Source organism: Panthera tigris, chromosome A2, assembly GCF_018350195.1.
Source record: "Panthera tigris isolate Pti1 chromosome A2, P.tigris_Pti1_mat1.1, whole genome shotgun sequence".
Taxonomy (NCBI): Eukaryota; Metazoa; Chordata; class Mammalia; order Carnivora; family Felidae; genus Panthera; species Panthera tigris.
Genome location: NC_056661.1, coordinates 137,458,170 through 137,479,263, shown reverse-complemented (window position 1 = coordinate 137,479,263; position 21,094 = coordinate 137,458,170). Strand labels below are relative to the sequence as shown.

The 21,094-nt window shown below is 35.5% G+C and overlaps 1 protein-coding gene across 4 annotated transcripts in view; it reads right to left on the bottom strand.

The window, feature by feature from the left end:
* Positions 1-21,094, bottom strand: part of CPED1 (cadherin like and PC-esterase domain containing 1) — a 268,756-nt gene that overhangs the window by 127,886 nt on the left and 119,776 nt on the right. For 3 of the 4 annotated variants that reach the window (XM_015540679.2, XM_042970757.1, XM_042970765.1), the window contains 9 exons: positions 16,624-16,766; positions 15,774-15,846; positions 14,250-14,417; positions 12,886-12,990; positions 11,060-11,229; positions 6,847-6,917; positions 5,008-5,058; positions 1,707-1,766; positions 126-309 (listed from right to left, as the gene is read on the bottom strand). In XM_015540679.2, coding sequence (XP_015396165.2) covers positions 126-309; positions 1,707-1,766; positions 5,008-5,058; positions 6,847-6,917; positions 11,060-11,229; positions 12,886-12,990; positions 14,250-14,417; positions 15,774-15,846; positions 16,624-16,766 — 1,025 coding nt within the window. The remainder of the gene's footprint in view (positions 1-125; positions 310-1,706; positions 1,767-5,007; positions 5,059-6,846; positions 6,918-11,059; positions 11,230-12,885; positions 12,991-14,249; positions 14,418-15,773; positions 15,847-16,623; positions 16,767-21,094) is intronic. The other variant, XM_007089175.3, reaches the window with a different exon arrangement.

Here is a 21,094-nt window from a genome sequence, read left to right as displayed (position 1 = left end):
TCACACCCTGGTGATCTCTCCAACTGATCTTACGCTTCAGATTTTCTAAATCTTCAAAGGATGCTTCAAATATCTGCTTCCCATTATTATGTCTCCACTCAGCCCTGGTCAACATCCCGCCGTACCTTGTTCCTGCCCGATCGTGCAGGTACACCTTGCACTGACAATTAGAAGTCTCTGCTCCAATTGTCACTGTTACCACGTCAAATGGAACTTCAGAGTAATAATCTTTGATCTTCGGGTTAAATTCAGGATTCAGTTCCAAATGTGGATGTGTGAGGATCTGTTTGATATAACATTGTGTGTCATCTGTTAAAAGAAAAAATAACAGCAAAACAAAAAACAAAAAAACAAAAAACAAAAAAAAGACAACTGTGAAATGGACAAATGTTGAAAACTCATATATGATTATCCTTTGAACAACCTTAGTCATTCACTTAGTGATCACTGCTGATTTTCCGCTTGGCCCTCTGGTCATATTTGATTTGTGGCTTCAGCTGAATTTTCTATTTGTCAGATTTTGTACAATTTGCCTTATACACAGCTGTTGACTTTAGCTGGCATTAGACAGTTGCTAGTTTTTGCTCAGTCCTTATACGTTTGAAGGCAGAGAGAAGGCGGGAAAATGTCTCACCAGTGGATTGATAACATGTTCATGACATTTACTGCATGTATCAAGCAACTGGTGAATGGGGATGATGACTCTGAGGTGGTAACAGAAGGGCGTCAGCAGGGAATGAGGAAAATTTCTTAATAGGGAGAGTCATTAAACTGCCATTGAATTGATATAGTAGCTTACAGGCAGTAGGGTGGAGTGAAGAATGTGAAATCCAATATTACAGCAAACATTTAGATACAAAAACATCAGCAGGACATCCTGAGACCCCCCTCCCTACTCCACCCAGGTCACCTCAGCGTAAGGAAGTACCCTCAAGTATGAGAAGGAAATGGCATACTCTGTTCAATCTTGTCATGGAACCTAGCATATTACTTCATACCACTGATTCTAAGTCATTTGAAAAATATGTTTCCATGCGATAGCCCGATTTTTTACAAAAGGATTTTGACGAGTAAAAGAAAAATACATTTGTAGGCACACACACCAGCCACTGCTAAATTATATTGCGTCATATTTGGGATAAGTAAATTACTCAAAAGAAGTTTAGCAAACGTTTTTCAAAGAAATATTAATAAGTATTTTGCTCCATAAATACTTTTCAGTAGTTCACAAAATTCCAGTAAGTGAGAAATTTTATAGAAATCGGTAAAATGAAAGTATATTTTGTCTTTTAAATAAGATGTTCAGTGACGGTTAACAACATGGCAACAGAAAAAGGGAACACGGAATTCATTGCAGGAAGCTCTCCACCGAACTTAAAGCAAGTAGATTATCTCATAACTTAAAGCAAGTAGATTATCTCATCAGCTGTGACTCTTCCCCTCTCTGTATACAGTTATCACAATGATTTTTCTACAATCAGTTCTGGGTCAGCTTCAATTCTTTAATGGTTTCTCATTATCTCCAAAATTTAGTCCAAGCTCCTAATAAAGCAGACAAGGCATTTCACAATCTCTTCCTTGTCTTCCTCTCTCATTACATCCCTGTTATATCCTGCACTTTGTGACTTAACGATGCCGAATTTTTTATATTTCTTTGGCAGACACGGGGATGTACCACCAAATCTGTGGCAGTGGAAACCACCAACCTTCTGGGTGTCTGGACTCCAGTTCTGAGGCCTGTATCTCAGTACAACTTCCATCAGGCACTAATGAGAATGAAAACGAAAAATGAAATTGAAAAAAAAAAAACCCTACGTACTTCTGACCCACATTGTATAGTTTTCCCAGATTTTGAAAGAAAAAAACTCCTCAGGTACAAATTAGGCATAAATAATAATACAATAGACACATTGTAATTTCATTGTAGGGAAAAGTCTTAATAAAAAATAAATGACTAGTCAATTTGGTTAAATAATTGGGGAAACTACCAACTTTATTGATTTTACTTGTTACCAAATATTTGATCTGGCTGAAAAACGTAGGTGGATTGCATCTATAATTTTGATGATCATGTCAACTTTTGAAATTTCTATAACAAAAGAGAAACCAATGAAAGAATGAGGGCAAGATTATATTATTAGACCTCATCCTAAAAAGGACCATACGTTTTTATTTGAATTCAACCCCTTATTAATAATGCATTCTTTTTTTTTTTCAAAGATCCCCACCCCCCCAGCACATTCTGTGTTCAAGGCACTGAGATAAGCACAGTAAAAAACAGGCTATTGTTGGTCGTGAGATCTGACTCAAATGGAGACTGTGAACCTAACATAACACTTTAAGCAGGCTGGAGTCCAGAGATATAAAATGTGCTTTTGGGAGGACCATTTCCTAAGTAGAAAGGGAATACATAAACACTGGCATTACTCTTTTATATTCAAAACCAGCTAAATGAATAACCAAGTAGAAGCTTTATTTTTTCAAAACAGTAACCACAGAGGACGTACTTTAACTTCAGATGATATATTTTTATAAATCAGTCACTGAGAGTTGATTTCCCTGCAGTTCACACTTTCACTTAACAGTGAAAGTTTCCAGTGGGGCTTGCCCATTATAACACCGCAACTCGGCCCTACATGAGACCAAATGTGTAAGGAATTCTCTTAAGCAGGATTCTAGCAAGTGCTTGTTTTTGGTTTCATCAGAATCTCTCCACCTCCGGCTGAAGTGCTCCATTCTAAACCCCTGCTTAAAGGCTGATTTATCTAGACATGATCTTCACCTGAATCATCAGTGCTGCTGATACACCTGGAGTTTCACTGGCATCCTTCCCAGCCCGGGGCCAGCACGCCTCAGGCCAGCTCACCTAGATCCACGGAGAACCCAGTGCCAGCTATGGCGGTAGCAGGCTGCTTAGCCTCTTTGGCAAGCATATTTGGGAAAGCTGTTTGAAGTTCTGGTTGTTTTTAATGAATCCTTTTAACCACAGAGTTTTATTGCCCTCTTGAGGGATAATCATAACTCATATTAAACACGAGAACAGCCTAGACTCTGAAGGATAATCCCACCTGTTCTGAGGCATCATCAAGTTATTTTTTAAACCTTAAATTATACCATAAAAGTGGGAAGATTAATTATGCGGACCCAGGTAGGACTAGTTTTTATCAACATAAAAACATGAACTAAGCTAAAGAGCTTATCTAACACGTTCACCTCCTCCAGAACATGTTACTTGGGAACTGGAAAAAAAAAAAAAAAGAGATTATCCCCATACAGTTGTTTCATTTTATAAATTATAAAATAGAATACCAAAGAGGTGAAGTGGCTTTCCTGATGCGGCATCTACCCCAGAACCTAGCACTTGACAAATATGCATTCCTAATTTTTTAATGTTTATTCATTTTCGAGAGAGAGCGAAAGAGAGGGAGAGCAAGTGGGAGAGGGGCAGAGAGGGGGTTGCAGGGACAGAGGATTCGAGGATGGCTCCATGCTGACAACAGAGAGCCCGATGAGGGGCTCGAACTCGTGAACCATGAGATCATAACGTGAGCTGAAGCCGGAAGCTTAACCTACTGAGCCACCCAGCCACCCCCAAATGTGCATTCTAATCTTGCTCCTGGTTTTCTCCCTAGTACTTTACCCACTATAGCTAGGCACCAGTCTCCCAAGAGTTGCATGTATTTTTCTAGAAGAGATTGGATGGCAAGTGCAGGGAGGGAAGGGCATAAGTGATATCTGTTCTTTTTTCCTGATCAGCAAAACTTTATTTAAAATGTTGCTTTTTTAATTGAATGTATTTGTTGATTCTATTATGCCATACTATTATATAACCTCTCAGTCTACCCCAATTTTAATGATAGTGTTAAAACATAATGAATTAAATTGTATTATAGAAGATACAAATTAGATTTTATTAAACTGGAAGACTTTTATTTATAATAAATTAAACTTTAATCTATAAATTTTATTTTTTTCCAGATTTTATGTTTTCCTGGAATAGATTTTTTATTTGTGAAAGGCTAAATTTTCTAAGTGCACGTTTTAGCAATATTCAAATAGCAATATATATATTCAAAATATTCAAATAGCAATATATATATTCAAAAAGCAAACCTGCTAAGTAAACTCTTATTATTCTATCATATTATTATAAAGTATTAAGATAACTCATGAGCTTTAAACAAAGAATTGGAAGACCCAGATTTGATCCCGCTCAGGTATTTAACAGTCCTGTGATCCTGGAAAGATCAATTAGATTCATTCTCTCTATATATATTCTATTCTATATATATCCTATTCTCTGTATATTCTCTCTTTCTATATTTCTCTCTATATATTCTCTAGATATATTGGCAAGGTCACTGGAATAATGCTGACCAGAGTGAACAAAGTTATTTTTACATCCTAAAATCTATATAACACTTGAAATGTAGTACTATAATATATATACTATTTTTCTTGATTATACTTTGGTTTAAAAAAAATCATGAATTTTAAGAAAATAATTTAAAAAGCAGCTTAAAAATTCTCAATTCTAATAAAGAAAATTCAACTCAAGTATTATCCATTATGTCAATAATCTGACATAAAAGGAATCCCTGTGAGGTGGTGAGAGCCCTAAAAATCAATGTATAAAGCAGATAAGCTTAAGTGTTTGCACTTGAACAGTCTCCAAGGCAAAGCCTTAATACCCTAAGGACTCCTCAAAATGAGTTTGAAAGTCACTGTCCTTAAACAAACACATGAGCATAATATTTCATGTTCAAAAACAGAGATATAAAAATGCTCTTCTTATGCAAAAGTGACAGATAACAACTTATTCAGAAACTTCTAAAAATGTACTTAATATTTATTTATTTATTTATTTATTTATTTATTTATTTATTTTACTGCAATATTAATATTGTAGTCTATAAGTGTCCAACTATGAGAAAATGACGATTTCTTCAATGCAGGGCTGTGCCTCACTATTGGTTATGCCACTGAAAGACTTTAATTGGAACTCACCATTACTACAATGAACTTCTTTGGTTTCACTCATAATTCGTGGAACAGAAGCTAAAAAAAGAAAAGTTAATTTAAAATGAAAACTATTAATCAAAACAAAAAGAATACATATTCATTAATCTCAAACAGCACAACTTAATAAAACACATATTTTATTACTTAACTTATTACATCAGAAAGCACTTCTTAGTTAAACTGAAAGCTATGTAAAATAAAAGGAGTTACTCGGTTCAAATCTCAGAAGAATGAGTTTTCCAAATAGGAAAATATTAGGGGAGAAAAATGAATGGTCTAAATGTCTCCATTGCCTGAAGGTGATCTACTGAGATTCCTTCTAGTTCTATGATTTTATGACTTTAATATCCCAAATCATTAGAATTACAGAAATTCTATCCAGTTGATTCCACTGACATTTACTTTTAAGTTTCTGAATCGAACCAAACATCTCTATAAAAAACTCCTTAGTAAATACTGGTGGAACAAAGGAATGAATAAACGTACTCAGGATACTTAAATTATTCATTTAAAGAGAAAAAATGGTGGGAACCAGAAAGAGTCAGAGCAGCAGTTTATAATCAGTTCTTCACTGGGCTTACCACTTCATTCTATTGAATAAGTCTTTCTCAAACTTTAGCATGCCTCAGAATCAACTGAAGGGTTTCTTAAAATACAGAGTGCCGGGGGTGCCTGGGTGGCTCTATGGGTTAAGCACCTGAACTCAGGCATGATTTCGCGGTTTGCAAGTTAGAGCCCCACATCAGGCTCTCTGCTGTCAGCACAGAACCTGCTCTCTGCTGTCAGCACGGAACCTGCTTTTGATCCTCTGTCCTCCTCCCGTTCTGTCCCTCCCCTCGGCTTGGATTCCCTCTCCCTCAAAAAATAAAATAACACTCAAAATAAATAAACACTTAAGAAAAATACAGAGTGCTGGGTCTCATACCCAGAAAAGCAGGATTCTGATTCAGCAGATATGAATCATCTAAATTTCCCAGGTGATGTTGAGGTTTCTTCTGGTCTAGGGGCCACACATGTTGAGAACCACTGTATTGTATTAAACCTTGATTTGTACTAGGAAAATTTTGATTTCTAAAAAATTGTAGACACGTAGTACTTCTTTTCATCTTTTATTCTTAAAGTTAGAAACATTTTCTTTTTGTATGACAAAAAGCTCAGATGTTCTTTAGAAGGAAAAAATTAAAACATAAAGATAAGTCCAGGAGAGAAAATTACAATCACCATTAGTTTTCCCTGAGGCCCAAGTTGCTTGTAGCCAATTCTTTCATTTAATGATATACCATAAACATCTTTCATGTCATAAATAACTCTTCTGCAATATTGGAATGGCTTTATCATATTTTGTTGGAAATCTATAAATTTATTTATCCAATCCAGTATTATTACAGTAGAAGTAATTGTATTATAAGTAATTTTAGAAGTAACTGTAGAAAATAGCAGTTTCTTATTTTTTTATTTATTAATAACTCAGGTAACTAAACTTCTGTGTACATTCTTAATTATTTGCTTAAATTGAATATCTAGGAGTGAAATTTCTGTGATGCAAGAATAACTTCTAAGGATTTTCTTATATGTTGTTATGGTCCTTAAGGGAGGTTGCTCAGTTTAACTAGCACACGTAGCATGAGAATGCTTACTTCCCTACACTTTCCCCAGCTCTATTATCTTTAAGAGGCAAAACTGTTTCAAATTTGAAGGAAAATTGTATTTCCTAGTTTAACTTCCATTTTTTATTGCTAATGAAGCGAAACACTTTCTTATGTATTTTTTGAGCCACGCAACACTTATTTTCATGTTGGAATCAGCGAGACCATATCTTTTTACCTTTTTTATTTTCAATTGCATCAAATGGCACTTGTAGTTTTTCAATGTTCTCATCCTCTGTGAAAGAAGCCCTGCAAATGCAATGCCAAACAAATCTAGATCAATGAAATGAACACAATTCATGGAAATTACATTGAACACACTATTTTTTTTTTTTTTTTGTCCTGTGTGGGCACAGATATTTTGATGAACACAAAGAAACACTTTCTGGATTTCACTCCTCAAAGCTGGCAATCTCGCCTCAAGTGAGGTGGGTGGAAATCTCATCATCTCCAATCAGCAGAAGTACATTTGAAGAAAACCAGGGCAAAAAGTCACTCTTCAGTCCAAAAGTGAGCGATCTCTGATAGCCTGGGTCCAACAGAAGTGAATTTGGGAACACACATTCTTACTGGAATTTGTTTGGAAAAAAATTACACAGTCCTGAAGTGAGAAGCTTGGAGCCCTGAGACATAGACTCAGGAGAACATGCATATAACCTAAGAAACAGAAGCGTACTATGCAGAAAATGACCTATGTCTTCCTGCATCTTCTATCCTTAAACAGTAACTACGCTTAACAGTAAGGGTTAGTTCTATCTAGTGTGTTTGCCTCAGTTTTCTGTTGTATAACTAGATGCCTAGCCAGATACCCCTCTAAATCCTCAAGTTTGGTACCAAATAATCAAAACTTCAGCAGAAAAATTGCTGGTCCTGATGATGGAGACTACTTTCCCGGGCTGAGCTGTGATTCTCCACTTCTCCTGCAGCAGAACAGAGATAACAGCCCTGGCCTTACTTCACAGGGATGAGAATGAAATCAAATGCCCTGTGTTAAATTACATTTTATAAATATTTATTGTCCCAGATATTGTGCTGGGCACTGTGGTAGGGAAGAGATGAATAAGGCATATTCAGTTCCTTCAAAATACAAACATCAGCAAATTACGAAGAATCAGGGAATTAAAAGTATTGCAAATGTTGGAAGGTGTGATAATTTTATTTCAGTTTACTTTGTAAAGGTGTTTTTTTTTCCTTGATACATACAGTGAAGTAATTAGGGTTGAAAAATAATAATGTCTAGGACTTACTTTAAAATATTTCCTTCCTCCCAAGGAATGAAGAAACACAAAGCAAGCATGGGGTTAGATATGTTTAGTTGAAGGTTGACTGAGTGCCAGGCCAAATTAAAAAAAAATAGCTCTGAATTCATAGAAGCAAAAACTCAAAGTGAAGCTCATAAAAGATACAACCCTGAAATGCACGTACACTGAATTAGTATCTTAACGGGATGAGATGCTTTGTATGTTAAAGCATCCTGCAGTGATTCCTTATGCAATTTTGTGAATAAATTATTTGCTTTAAAAATGTGGATTTTTCACGGAAAGCGTATGATGAGAGCAAAGCAACTGTATTTCTAGTAAAGTGAGAATTAACAGATAGTACACAAATATTGATAGTAAGCAACATTTTCATTTTGTTCAGATTTACACTAATTCTGTTGGGACCTCTGGATTCTAAGCCTCAGGGCGCACACATAAATAATTATCACTTTTTCTAACTCTTGCTTTTCTGACTTTATCTCTTCTCACCTTGTTGGTCCAAGCAAATGATCTTTATTTGAAAGGAAGCGTGAGGGGTGCCTGGGTGGCTTAGTCGCTCAAGCATCCGACTCTTGATTTTGGCTCAGGTCATAATCTCATGGTTTGTGAGATCAAGCCCCACACCAGCCCTGCACTGATAGCATGGAGCCTGCTTGGGATTCTCTCTCTTCCCCTCTCTGCCCCTCCCCTGCTGGCGCATGTGTATGTGCTCTCTGTTCTCTCTCTCTCTTTCAAAATAATAAATAATCTTTAAAAAAAGGAATCATGAAGTCATTAATCCCTACAGGTAGCATAGGTATGTAAAATTGGCTAGAAGTAGAAAAAGCTGGAGGTGACTATTGTGAAGATACAGACAATGACAAATGACTACACCTGACCTCCCTTCTGCAGGATGAACTGGAATAAAGACTGGACCGTGGACATGAGGCCAGGGTCCTAAGCTCTCCTCTATTTCTCTTACCTGTGTGGCTTGAGCAAACGATCCACCTTTTCATCCTGGTTTCCTCGTCTGGAAAATATGTATAATATGCATCCTCCTTGTAATACAGCATGGATGATAATTAAATATACATACGCTCCCAGGGAAATTTGAAGACAATTAGAATTGAGTTTTATTTCTTGAAATGTTCTGAGGTGATTTACCTAATTGCTTTTTGATAAAGATCTGAAGTTTAATTTTCTGTGTTAAGTTAGATAAAAATCTTTTGAACTTGTCTTACTTTTCCTATAAAAGAAAGAAAAATATTTCCTCCACTGTAGATCCTAAAGTGACCTTTGGATAGCAGAGAAACATGAAAAGTCAATATTAATATTTATTACCTACTTGCCCTGCAGCATACCAGACACCATGTGGTATGTGGAAATTATCTTATTCAATTCTTGTAAAATAATATGTGGTAGGTAGTATAACCCATATTTTATAGATGTGGAGATTGAGTCTCAGAGGGGTCAAAACTTTAGCTGCTATAATTAATAAACTCTAGGGTTGGGATATTTGAATCCATGTCTGTCTGATTCAAAAAAGTCCTGACTCTTTCTACACTGATCACTTTCAACACTGACCACTAATACATTCCTTTATTTAAAGGGAATCAGTTAGGGTTAGGGTTAGGGTTAGGGTTAGGGTTACAGTTAAATTTAAGATAAGCCCCTTACTTAACCTTACACTACATGTGACTCTTGAGAAAAACTTGCTGAGAAACAAACTTTCCAATGCTTGCATATCTCAAGGGAATTTAGTGAAAGTTAAAAACAGTAGCTAAATCAAGTTTGCTCCTCCCAACTGATAATGATGAATGAGACAGACTCGGATTCCTTGAGTGAGTGCAAAGAACAGAGAAACAGGCACTGAGCTCTATTATTTAAAACCTACTTTTCAAACAAACAAATAAACTTTCTGTTTGGCTTACTACTTCGGGCATTTAGGGAACAAGGCCAACTTCCTAACGTTATGACAATTAAAGTGAGTTCTGATCCTGAGTAATGTGCTAAGAATTCATCAAATATATGAGTATTTACATTTTTTAATTAAGAAAAAATTATTGTGGATCTGCTTTCATTATCTCCTGAGGTAGAGGGAAAGGAAGCAGCACTCAGGAGAACCAAAGCCATTCCTTCCTGAGGGTAACTGCAAGAGACATAAATGGTTATAGCCTGGCCACTTCGTCTTTCGTCTCCCTAGGAGGTTTTAGGTTTGCTTCTGTTTTCCTGGCAGTAGAAAAGTCAAATAGTCCCTGAATTCCATCCTATAAAAGAAAAGCAGACTTAGCCAGTGTGTTAGGCACTGTCCATTTTCTACAATTACAGGAGATGTTAATGTGTTCACCTGGCCTATCCTTTCTTCCATCTGCTCATTACTACCTTTCATTGGAATGAAAGTGGAAGGGGAGGCCAAATGTTTCCCTCTGAGATTCTGCCTTCTTTTTTTTCTTTAATTTTTTAATGGTTATTTATTTTTGAGAGAGAGAGAGAGAGAGCAGTGGAGGCGCAGAGAGAAAGGGAGACACAGAACTAAAGCAAGCTCCAGGCTCTGCACTGTCAGCACAGAGCCTGACGTGGGCGTGTGAGTATGTGACCTGAGCCGACGTCGGATACTCAACCAACGGAGGCACCCAGGCTTCCCGAGATTCGACCTTCTAAAAAAAAAGAAAAGTTCTATTCCTCCGGCAGGGACAGACATATTTATAAATTTGGATACATTCTGCCCACTTTAAAGCCATGCCTCAAAAACTCTTTAAATAAATGTTCATACCATCTTGGGCTCCACGCCGATATTAAAAAAAAAAGAAAAGAAAAGAAAAGAAAAAAGTCACCCAAGTCTTTCTGTCTGATACGCCTGTAATTCAAGGATATATATCACAGAATGAAACAAATTTGAAGGTTTTAATTTTAAACATTACTCTTTAGAGTCAAGTCCTGTTGGTTTGAAAAACTGTTGGACGTGTTCTTATTACAGTGTTTGAAGACCACTAGAATTGTTAGGGTTTCAATGCTTTACAGAAGCTTATTTTCCAGAGCACAAATTTTTGGACACATTTCTTTTTGTTGCTTTCTTTAATGCAGGCAAAATCTTTTGAAATCAATCTTTAGAGAATTTTTGGATTGCACAATTCACATTTGTGGCTATCTTACCATTCCAGTGGGTGTAGCTGTGCGTTTTTATTCAGGAGCCGAAATTGTTCAAATACATTTAAAAGAGACCAGTACTGAGTCAGGACTGAACCAGGTTGTCCTATAGGATTTGCCATATCATAAAATTCACGCATCAAAGACTGAATCCCAGGAGCAGTAGATGGGAAGAGCTGAAAAGAAACAGTCAAAATGAGAATACCTGAATAAGTTATGGAAACTAATTTAAAAGGTGTTATTACTAGAAAAGTCTTTGTATTTTATTCAGCTGTTTTTAAAAATCAGATATTTATTTAAAATCCATTGGTCAGTATCATAATATAATTTTCTGTGCAGTTGTCAAGGTAAATGTCACTTTTTATAAGGAACAAATTTTGTTGATCATATTTCTAAATAGGATGAGTTTTCTTTCTCTTTTCATTGAATGGAAATGGACGTCTCCTTCCTAAAGATATCTGAGAACAGGTGAATGACAGACTGAGTCAGGCAGTAGGAAGAATGAGGAGAAATTGCTTTGGATTACAAATGAACTTTGTCAGCGTGAGAGATGTTAATCCTACAAAAAAAAAATCTAGTCATCCTCTTTTGACACCGAGAGTCAGGAAATTAGGATTTGCTCTTTCTCCTGCGAAATAATTCTGTAGTCTGTGCCGAGTGATGTTCACTACATTCACAATATCTTAAATTATGAATTCCTGAAGAATGAGACCTCTTTCTTTATATTTGTAGAGTTTTGATCCAACGGTCACAAATGTAATATGGGTATGTTTAAATTAATTAAAATAATCTACCAATTAAATTATCTTTGGGGCAAAAGCTTACCTTGAATCCTCTAAAATATGAGTCTATTTTGATGAGCAATGATTGTTATATGTAAGTGATGAATCATTAAGTTCTACTCCTGAAACTAATATTGCACTGTATGTTAACTAAACTAGAATTTAAAGAAAAGTTTGGAAAAAATAAAATAAAATGAGTCTAAATTATAAAAACAAGTGCCAAACATTCACTAAATAACTTAGTAAATTAGTTATAACTCAGATAAATATAATGTGAATACATGTTTTTTTAAGTAAAAAATAAATGTCGATCCATACAGATTAATTACAAACTCAGTGGACTTTTAAAAATGCTGTTTTAAAAAGATGTTTTGTATAAACAAACCTTAGGTAGAAAAATATAAAATCCATTGTAGTCTATCTAGACAAGTGACAGAACTAGAGAAAAAGCAAGTACTGAACATGCACATGTATATGTACTAAATTATCTTGATATTGACCAATACATTAACAGAACCCAAAGAAATACACAGAAAAGACAATAAAATGTCATTGACTTTTTTAGGCTGAAACCAGTAATGGTTATCATAACTGTTTACATTTTCTTTCTTTGAGGTTTGCTATAGAGTTGCAACAAATTAAGATTTAGGTAGTTTTCTAAGATGTGGTTATATTCAGTAATATTTGATTTTACACAAACAAAAAGGGCACAATGAGCAGAAAGAAATTTTTGTCCAACATAAATGTCCCAAAGCTAAAAGCAAAACTTCTCTAGAAAAACGTGGACATTTTTCCTTAAGAACTGCCATATACTGGCAGCCCTACTGATCCCATATCCTTTAGCTTGAATAAGCCATGTATTATTTGCAAAGTCCTAAAGAAAATGGATTCTGCTCATTTTAATATTTAGATCTCTGAAAAGAAGAAAGAAGCTTACAAAGGTTTCTAGTTCTTAACGAAATATCTTCATCAAGTGAAAATCAAATAGCTTATGGCTGATCTACTATAATCTCAGTGATCATGAGAAATCAAATGTCACTTTTGTTTTACCAGTTGGAATGGCCCCAAACTCCCAAGTTCCTTTATGAAGGTCATAATTGAGTGCATCTCCTCTAAAGACAGGCATTGATTTGGTTCCTTTTGATAGTTTTCGCCCTATAACGGGGGAGGGGAACAAATCTTAAGCGATTGTTACCAAGTCAAACCATGTTTAGCCCAATTGCTTCCCACTTTATACACCAAAGTTCGAACTCTACAAACAGCTGAGCTAATTAACGCTAAATAATACATAGTAGCTTCAGCTTGTCACAACAGTGTCTGACTCTAAGAAAATTTCATATTTGACAAAGAGATGCTGAATGAAATTGCTCAATAGTGCTTTGGTAGTAAGCCTGGGGAGATGAGCCCCATAGGGTAGACGGTGTGTGACAATTTGGGAAGGCAGGAAGAGTCCTCTTCAGCCCTCAAAGTACCAGAGATCAGAGCAGCAAATGAACATGTGAATCTCTTCCAAATTACAGTTTTGGAGTTTGTGGATTCTGATAAACGGTCCCCCTGCCCCATTTTCCCCTCACATCTATTTTTTTCCTGATGCATCCCAGAGCAGAGAAGTTGCAAATATTTTCCATTCCCTCTGGGTGAAGTGCTTCTAATGGTTTTAATGACAATCTACTCACTAGTGAAGGAAAATAGGGAACTAGAAGGAGAATTAATAAAATCTCAGGGAAACAACAGTCTATAAAGTTACGTTCTGTCTCTCACAAACAACTCTCCACAGAGCAAGAACGTTGTTTGTGAGAACTTCCATGTTCTACTCTTCCAAGTTCTCTGAATACGGGTTTTAACACAGAAAGACGTATAGAGAATAATGCTGTACTTAGTAATCTGTACAGATTTTTTGATCCATCAAGAAAAGTTGTATTAACATGTCATTAAAAAATTAACCAATGCTACTACGAAGCACTACATCCTAATCATCAGAAATCTAAGCAAAGATGTTAACCAGATGTGAATTCTTTAAAAATGAGTATTATAACTCCAGTGCCTTGGTGTCAATCTAGAGCACTTACTGCTATTCTAGACCGGCTCCAAAAAGTTCTCTTATTCTCCCTATTCCTCTTAAAGAATTCTAAATAACATAGAATATGTATTATTCATAATATCCACAAACATTCCTTAGGAATTAGGAATTGCCTTATTTTAACCCATAACTGCACCAGAATCAGTCACTCATACTTAGTTGACGTAAAATAATATTAGTCTTTAGGCCAGAAAAATATTAACAGATGTAATATAATGGATACCAATTAGTTTCAAACGAATTATCAATTTGCCTAACTGCAAAATAAAGAAAATGGCACCTTCCAAAGAATGACTTGAAAGAAATATTTGTCACTACAAGAATATGCACTTACCTTAAAAACACCTGATATATAAAGTCCCTGAAATATCTCAGAAAACATGGGAAGTGAAGATTCATTAGAGAAGAGAAAATTGAAAGTATCTTGTAAAAGGGATTCTTCTGTGTTTTGGTCCTCAAAATCCGTATTATCATCATCTTGAAAATTTAAATGCTCATGCACCTGTGAAAGAGTAAAAGCACGGCAAATATTTTTCATTGACTTTTATATTAATGCAGTGGAATCACTTGTAAGACATGATTCATTCCTGTTGGATTGTAGATCAGAGCTGACATCTAGTGGCCTTTTTGGAGGCCAACAGTTTTATAAAATATAAGAAATGTTCTTTTGAAGATACAATTTTTATAAGAAAATTAATGGATTATAAAGTCACTTAAGTTTATCTTGAAACTCTTTACTGTTAGAATTCGTGTCCATGAAAGATAATAAGTAACAGTTCTGAACAATAAATTTTAAAGAACACACTAAGATGTGTGCAAGATAATGAATAATTTAAAATGTAGATTCATGAAGTTTCAAAATTTTATGAATGAGTCTTTGAGCTATTAAACTAAATGTCTGAGCCACATATGATATAATCACTCCCCTTGTACAATAGTTTGAAACGCAGTCAATGCAATATGAAGCTGAAATCTGATTGTTCATAATTTTATTTTGCTCCTCTTCCCTTCTTCCTACTCCATACCCCAAAATAAAGCTTTCTGTAGACTTATTCAATGTTTTTAAATCTTCTTGCCACAAAGGGATATTTTAGATGAGAAATATGTAGGAGATGATCTGAATGAGTTCATTTAATTTGAAAGGAAGCAAAAGAATCAGGGTATATAAAAAAACACTCTTCAATTTACACATATTTTATACTAGGAAAAAAAACATGTATTTGAAAAATTCCCATGGCTTTTTAATTAAAATATAGGCCAATTTAAAACTAAATACCTAGGGGCACCTGGGTGGCTCAGTCCGTTGAGCATCTGACTTCCACTCAGGTTATGATCTCAGGGTTCATGACTTGGAGCCCTTCACTGGGCTCTGTATTGACAACACAGAGTCTTCTCTGTCTGCTTCTTTCTCTGCCCCTCTCCCACTCACTCACTCTCCTTCTCAAAAATAAACATTAAAAAAAAAAACCTAAATATCTATATGTAAAGAATAAGATAGATAGATAGATAGATAGATAGATAGATAGATAAGGGAATAAGCTGGGTAACTGCTATTTTCTATTACCCAAATGTCTACCACTTTATTTCATAAACAGTGACTGAACCATAGAAAAATCTGTGCCTGTTCCACAGTGAGGCATAGTAGGGACTGGACCTCAAATCATAGATTCTCCATACATTAATTAATTTTCTGAACTACAGTAAAATATAAGCCTGCAGTGACTTTAATATAAGTTGCTACTTATTGGTTGGTTATTATGAATGCAAACAACGCGTGCACACACATACACACACACACACGCACATAGATCATTCAGCATAAGGCGGGAAGCTCACAGAAAGCCTTTGGCATACGCACCTGGAGCACAACAGGGTACCTGAAATTGTAGTAACCGATATCAAAAGTTAAAAGTTGAAAACATAATCTGCATCTGAAATAAAAACACAAGGTAATATAAAAATATATTCTATTTGCTACATTTGCTCTATCATTTGATGCATTATTAACAGTTACTACAGTTAAATTTCAAGGTATGTATTAATTAAAGAGAGCAGTGGCTTGGATAATATGGAATTACATGCAACCTATTTTTAAATTGGAATTTGTTTTGTTCCTTACAGAAAATACAAATATAAAGCATTAAACAATGAGTTTAATAATGCATTAAACATATGAGTTTACTTCATGAAAATGCAAATATGGAGAAGGAAACTCTCCTACTCCTACACGCTGGGCATTCTTATTCACATAGGAAGCATGATAAAGCTTAATTGAGCCACCTCCTTTTTGTTGACATTGTAAATTTAACTTTTTTTTTTAGAAAAAGGGCATTAAATTACGTCGAAGTAGGCTGTAACATGAAAATAGTAGCTATTGACTATTGTTAATAAGGGCCATAAGTAAAATTACACCTAGTCAATGCAAAGTGCATATGATAGAAATACCTAAGCTTAAAGGAGATACAATTAAAATCCACTTAAATAATGTGTGCTTTATTTCTTGTCACTATTATCTAGACAATAACAAGTCTGTAACATGCTTTGAAGTGTAGGATCTACAAATATGGAAAGATGCTTGCAAGCCCATATTTATATACTGACATAACATTTTCCAAATAGCACCTACTTGTAATAATTAAGATATATTTTCACTAATAATTTTTAGATTGGGGTTTTTTAATTTTTTTAATGTTAAATTTTGTTTTTACCTATTGAAGGCCTTTGGTCCCAGAGTAGATGTTTCACTGAATACTTCAGCTGCTAGGAGGAGTTTGCTAATTGCTTCCTTCATATTATCAAAAGCCTGAAGAGGTGAACTGGCTGTCAGGAATGTCTCAAAAAATGTTTGCAACTGTGAACAAAGTAAAGGGTTAACTATTGAGTCAATAATCTCAGTTTGTCTATCATTTCCAAGGTGACCGGTTTGAAAGATTCTGTTAGGTTATATCTTCCTGTCATGTTCAAAAAAACTCCTTAAATAGGAAAGTTTGGTAACCTATATATAACATATATGTATAGGGTGTGTATATACATACGCATATATCTTACATATAATATACTGAAAGTGTATATAATATACTAAAAGTATGTTATAAATGAATATTATGTATATAATATTCAATGTCTATTATGTACATAATATGCAATATGTATAGATTATACACATTTAAAAAAAATTTTTAAGGGGCACCTGGCTGGCTCAGTCGGTTGAGCGTCTGACTTAGGCTCAGGTCATGATCTCGCAGTCTGTGAGTTCGAGCCCCGCATCGGGCTCTGTGCTGACAGCTCAGAGCCTGGAGCCTGCTTCGGATTCTGTGTCTCCCTCTCTCTCTGCCCCTCCCCCGCTCATGCTCTGTCTATCTCTCTCAAAAATTTTTTTTAATTTTTAAGCCTTTCAACTGAATATAGGGTGCACTACATCTTATAATTTAAATTACTTTAGCATTTTTGCTTCCCTTTTCCTCATTTCACAGCATCTAATCATGGAAAGTGAAAAGGAATTATTAACAAGAACTTGTGATCAGAACTTACAGGTTTAATTTGTGACTCTACAAACTAGATGACCTTGGACTGACAACTCACTTTGGATTTCTGTGTTCTCTTTAAAATGGGTGAATACTACCAACAAGAGAGCTGTCAATACAAATCGGAAGAAAGTGTACTTGAAAGCCACTGTAAGGTATGAAATCCAAACCTAAGCTTTTTAGTATTGTCACTTTTCTGTATATATTGGAACAAAAATAACTGCATGAAAGTTGCTTTTTCACAGCATCTTGCTATGGGAGACCTAGCCAACTAATGAAGAATCTAAGAGAGTCTCAGTCTCCTCTTAACGTTTTCATTTAAGGAATGTTTCATGTGGATAGAAAAGATAGGGCAGTATTACAAAAAGGAGAACAAAGCTCAGGCTTATATTTTCTTAGAAATACCATTGTTCATGTCGTAAACAGCCATTTTTATTTGCTTAAGTATTAAAACAATCACAACAACAAAACTACCTCTTGAAGATGCTTAACATCAAAGTTCAAGTCAAAAATTTTTTTAAATTTTTTTTTTAATGTTTATTTATTTTTGAGACAGAGAGAGACAGAGCATGAATGGGGGAGGGGCAGAGAGAGAGGGAGACACAGAATCAGAAGCAGGCTCCAGGCTCTGAGCCATCAGCCCAGAGCCCGACGCGGGGCTCGAACTCACGAACCGTGAGATTGTGACCTGAGCTGAAGTCGGACGCTCAACCGACTGAGCCACCCAGGCGCCCCCAAGTCAAAATTTTTAAAAAGCATAAAACAAACTTCATATTGGGTTGTACACTTTCTTTGGATAAACATAATCTCTCAAAGATGAAGAACAAAAAATATTTTTTGAAAAAACATGCAGCAGGTATCCTCTTCATGTTTTTGGAAGAACAGACTAGATCGCTCTGAGCTGCGTTAAGACTACAAAGTGAAAAACTTTTGTTGCTATGATAATGAAGGACAGATAAGCAACCTGAGGGAAATGGTAAATGTATCTTTAAAAATACACAAGTAAAATCCCCCAAGTGAAACAAATCCTGACTTCATAAACTTTTACCAGCTGAAAAACAGAAACCTAATGAGATGTGCATTTTCAGACTCTATGGACACAACATTAGCATTTGGCAATTGGGATGTTTTGCCATTTCACTAAGGAAAATAAATGTAATAATTGTATGATCAAAAGAAAACAAATTAATACGAACACTAAAAATGTTAACACCCTTGAGTCAAAACAGAGTAATATTGTTTTTCCAAATAAAAAGAACTCCTATTTCACTCAGTTCAGCATGATTATGTAGAGAGGGTTACTGATTGTATTATTGCATTTTTTATTTTAATGTTTCCTGAATATCACAAAGGTCAAGGTTAATAATTTAAGAAAGTTGGAAATGTTTGTATAGCATATAAGATGTATACGTTTGATATCACATTGTATCTTCCATGTGATACATGGAAATTAGAAAAAAATCATTAGAAATTAGTGTCTTAGGGTTGTATTTATTCTCCCACTGTGGAAATGATTATTTCTTAATTTCTGTCTGTAACAGTGAGCATTGAATATGGGCTGCCAGTATATGCATTCAGTTCCATCAATTCACATTTTGTAGTGAGAATTTTACTATGTGGAAAGTACTATACTGTTAGGAGTCATGGCACATAGCACAGTGGTCACACTGTAGATACTGGAGGCAAAAAGTCCTGGGTTTAACTTTGGCTCTATGCCTGTTACTATTAAATTGTGAGAACTGGGATTAATGACAGTATCTATTTTGCAGAGGTATCGCTCAGATTAAATGAGAGAATGTACATAAGGTACACCACCTCCCAGCATATCAATACTCAGCACATGTTCGCTCCTTGTATCAATTAAAACGAGAGAAGTCCGCAGCCATTTAAAGGAGTGGCTGTTGAAGTCAGATTCTCATAATGCGATGCATTTGTGGAAATTCAAAACTGCCTCTGAGAATTTGAACACATGTGACACCAATCAAAATAGAACATTTCAAAAATATATGATAAACCTTTAATAGAAATGTTTTAAAAGGGAGAATAAAGAGGTATGATGGTTGAATGGCCCCCTCCAGTGGGATGCCTCCCAACAAAAGTGAGAGAGCAGAACTGAAGAATCCAAATAATTGGCTGTCCCCCCCAATTCCCCAAGACCTCAGTCTGCTCAGAGAAGGACCAACATCAGCCACCAACAATGAGAACAGGGGGCCAGAACATAGCGGCCTTCGAGAAGTATGAGGACAGGAGAGAGAAGCGGGGCTCGGAAAGCATGTTTCGAAATGGAGCAACTTGTTTTATTTTTGTGTTAGCTCGGTTCCAAATTGTTGTCTCTGTATGCATTTCCTTCTATCTCGCTGCACGAATTTTAAATGATCTAAGCCCTTCAGTTCAAAGGAAATTCTAGATGAGTGACCTATTTAATTTATTTAGTACAGTGGCAAACTACATATGCCAGAAATGAAAATAGAATTGTGCAAGTGTTTAATAGGTATTTAAAAAAAATCAACTTTCAGTGAGTGACCCTGAGAAGGCACAATACTTGTATCAGTCCTTGTAACTAACTAATCCACGCAGGCTAAGTGGAGGACTTCTTTGTGTATCTGGTCCTACTGTAATTTGTTATACTTACTGTATTTCCTTGGTCAAATTACTTGAATTCTGTGCATCTCAGTGTGTTCAGATATAGAAAGAGAATTGTGCTCAATGGTCTCATTAGACAATGGCAAATCTGAAATTATTTGATATTAATACCACTTACAGCCATCAGAGCTTGAAAAACCCATTTCACCCAGGAGCTTTCTTAACTCAAGAACAAATACCCGAAGAAGCACTTTCACTTTCGTTGCTAGTTTAAAATAATGAAGCCATAAACTCAAATATCAAGGAGACTTATCCCCCTCTACATCAAGATTTTTAATGGATGTTTTTGAGTTACATAAATATGAGAATTAGATCCCAAAGAAATCACTGCCTTGGCAGTAAGGTAAAAATAAGTAAAAGAGCATCTTAAAACTTTTAACATGACATGAAACTATTTTATAAATTCTACATTTTCCTCCTTCAGACTATTTTGTAAAACTGAAATACAAATTTTGTGCAAAATAAATTTTATAGAAAATGACTTAGTAGGATCGTGGTTGCGAGCGCCTGGGTGGCTCAGTCAGTTAAGCATCACTCTTGATTTCAGCTCAGGTCATGATCTCTGGTTTGTGGGTCTGAGGCCACGTCGGGCTCCACACATGGAGCCTTCTTGAGTTCTCTCTCTCCCTCTCTCTCTACCCCTCCCCTGTGCTCTCTCTCTTTCCTTCTCTCTCTCAACATAAATAAATAAGCTTTGAAAAAGATCATTTAAATATACACAGATGGATCAAAATTATTTATTAAAAATGGAAGGACAAGAGGAACTGAAAATCAACTTGAAAATATTTGTAGGAAAACTTCCATCATATCTTTGATATCTTGAAATACTTCTAAGGAGTCCTATTCACTTCATTCCCCTTCCCCATGTCTGACAACCCTTCTCATGCCAAATTCTGGGCTTCACTTGATTAATTAATTCCCTTTATCTTCCCACAAGACCTTGGGCAAATTGTTCTCAATGGCAATACATTGAGAGCAAACTTGCTGACTTTCTTGTCTGTTCTTACCACTA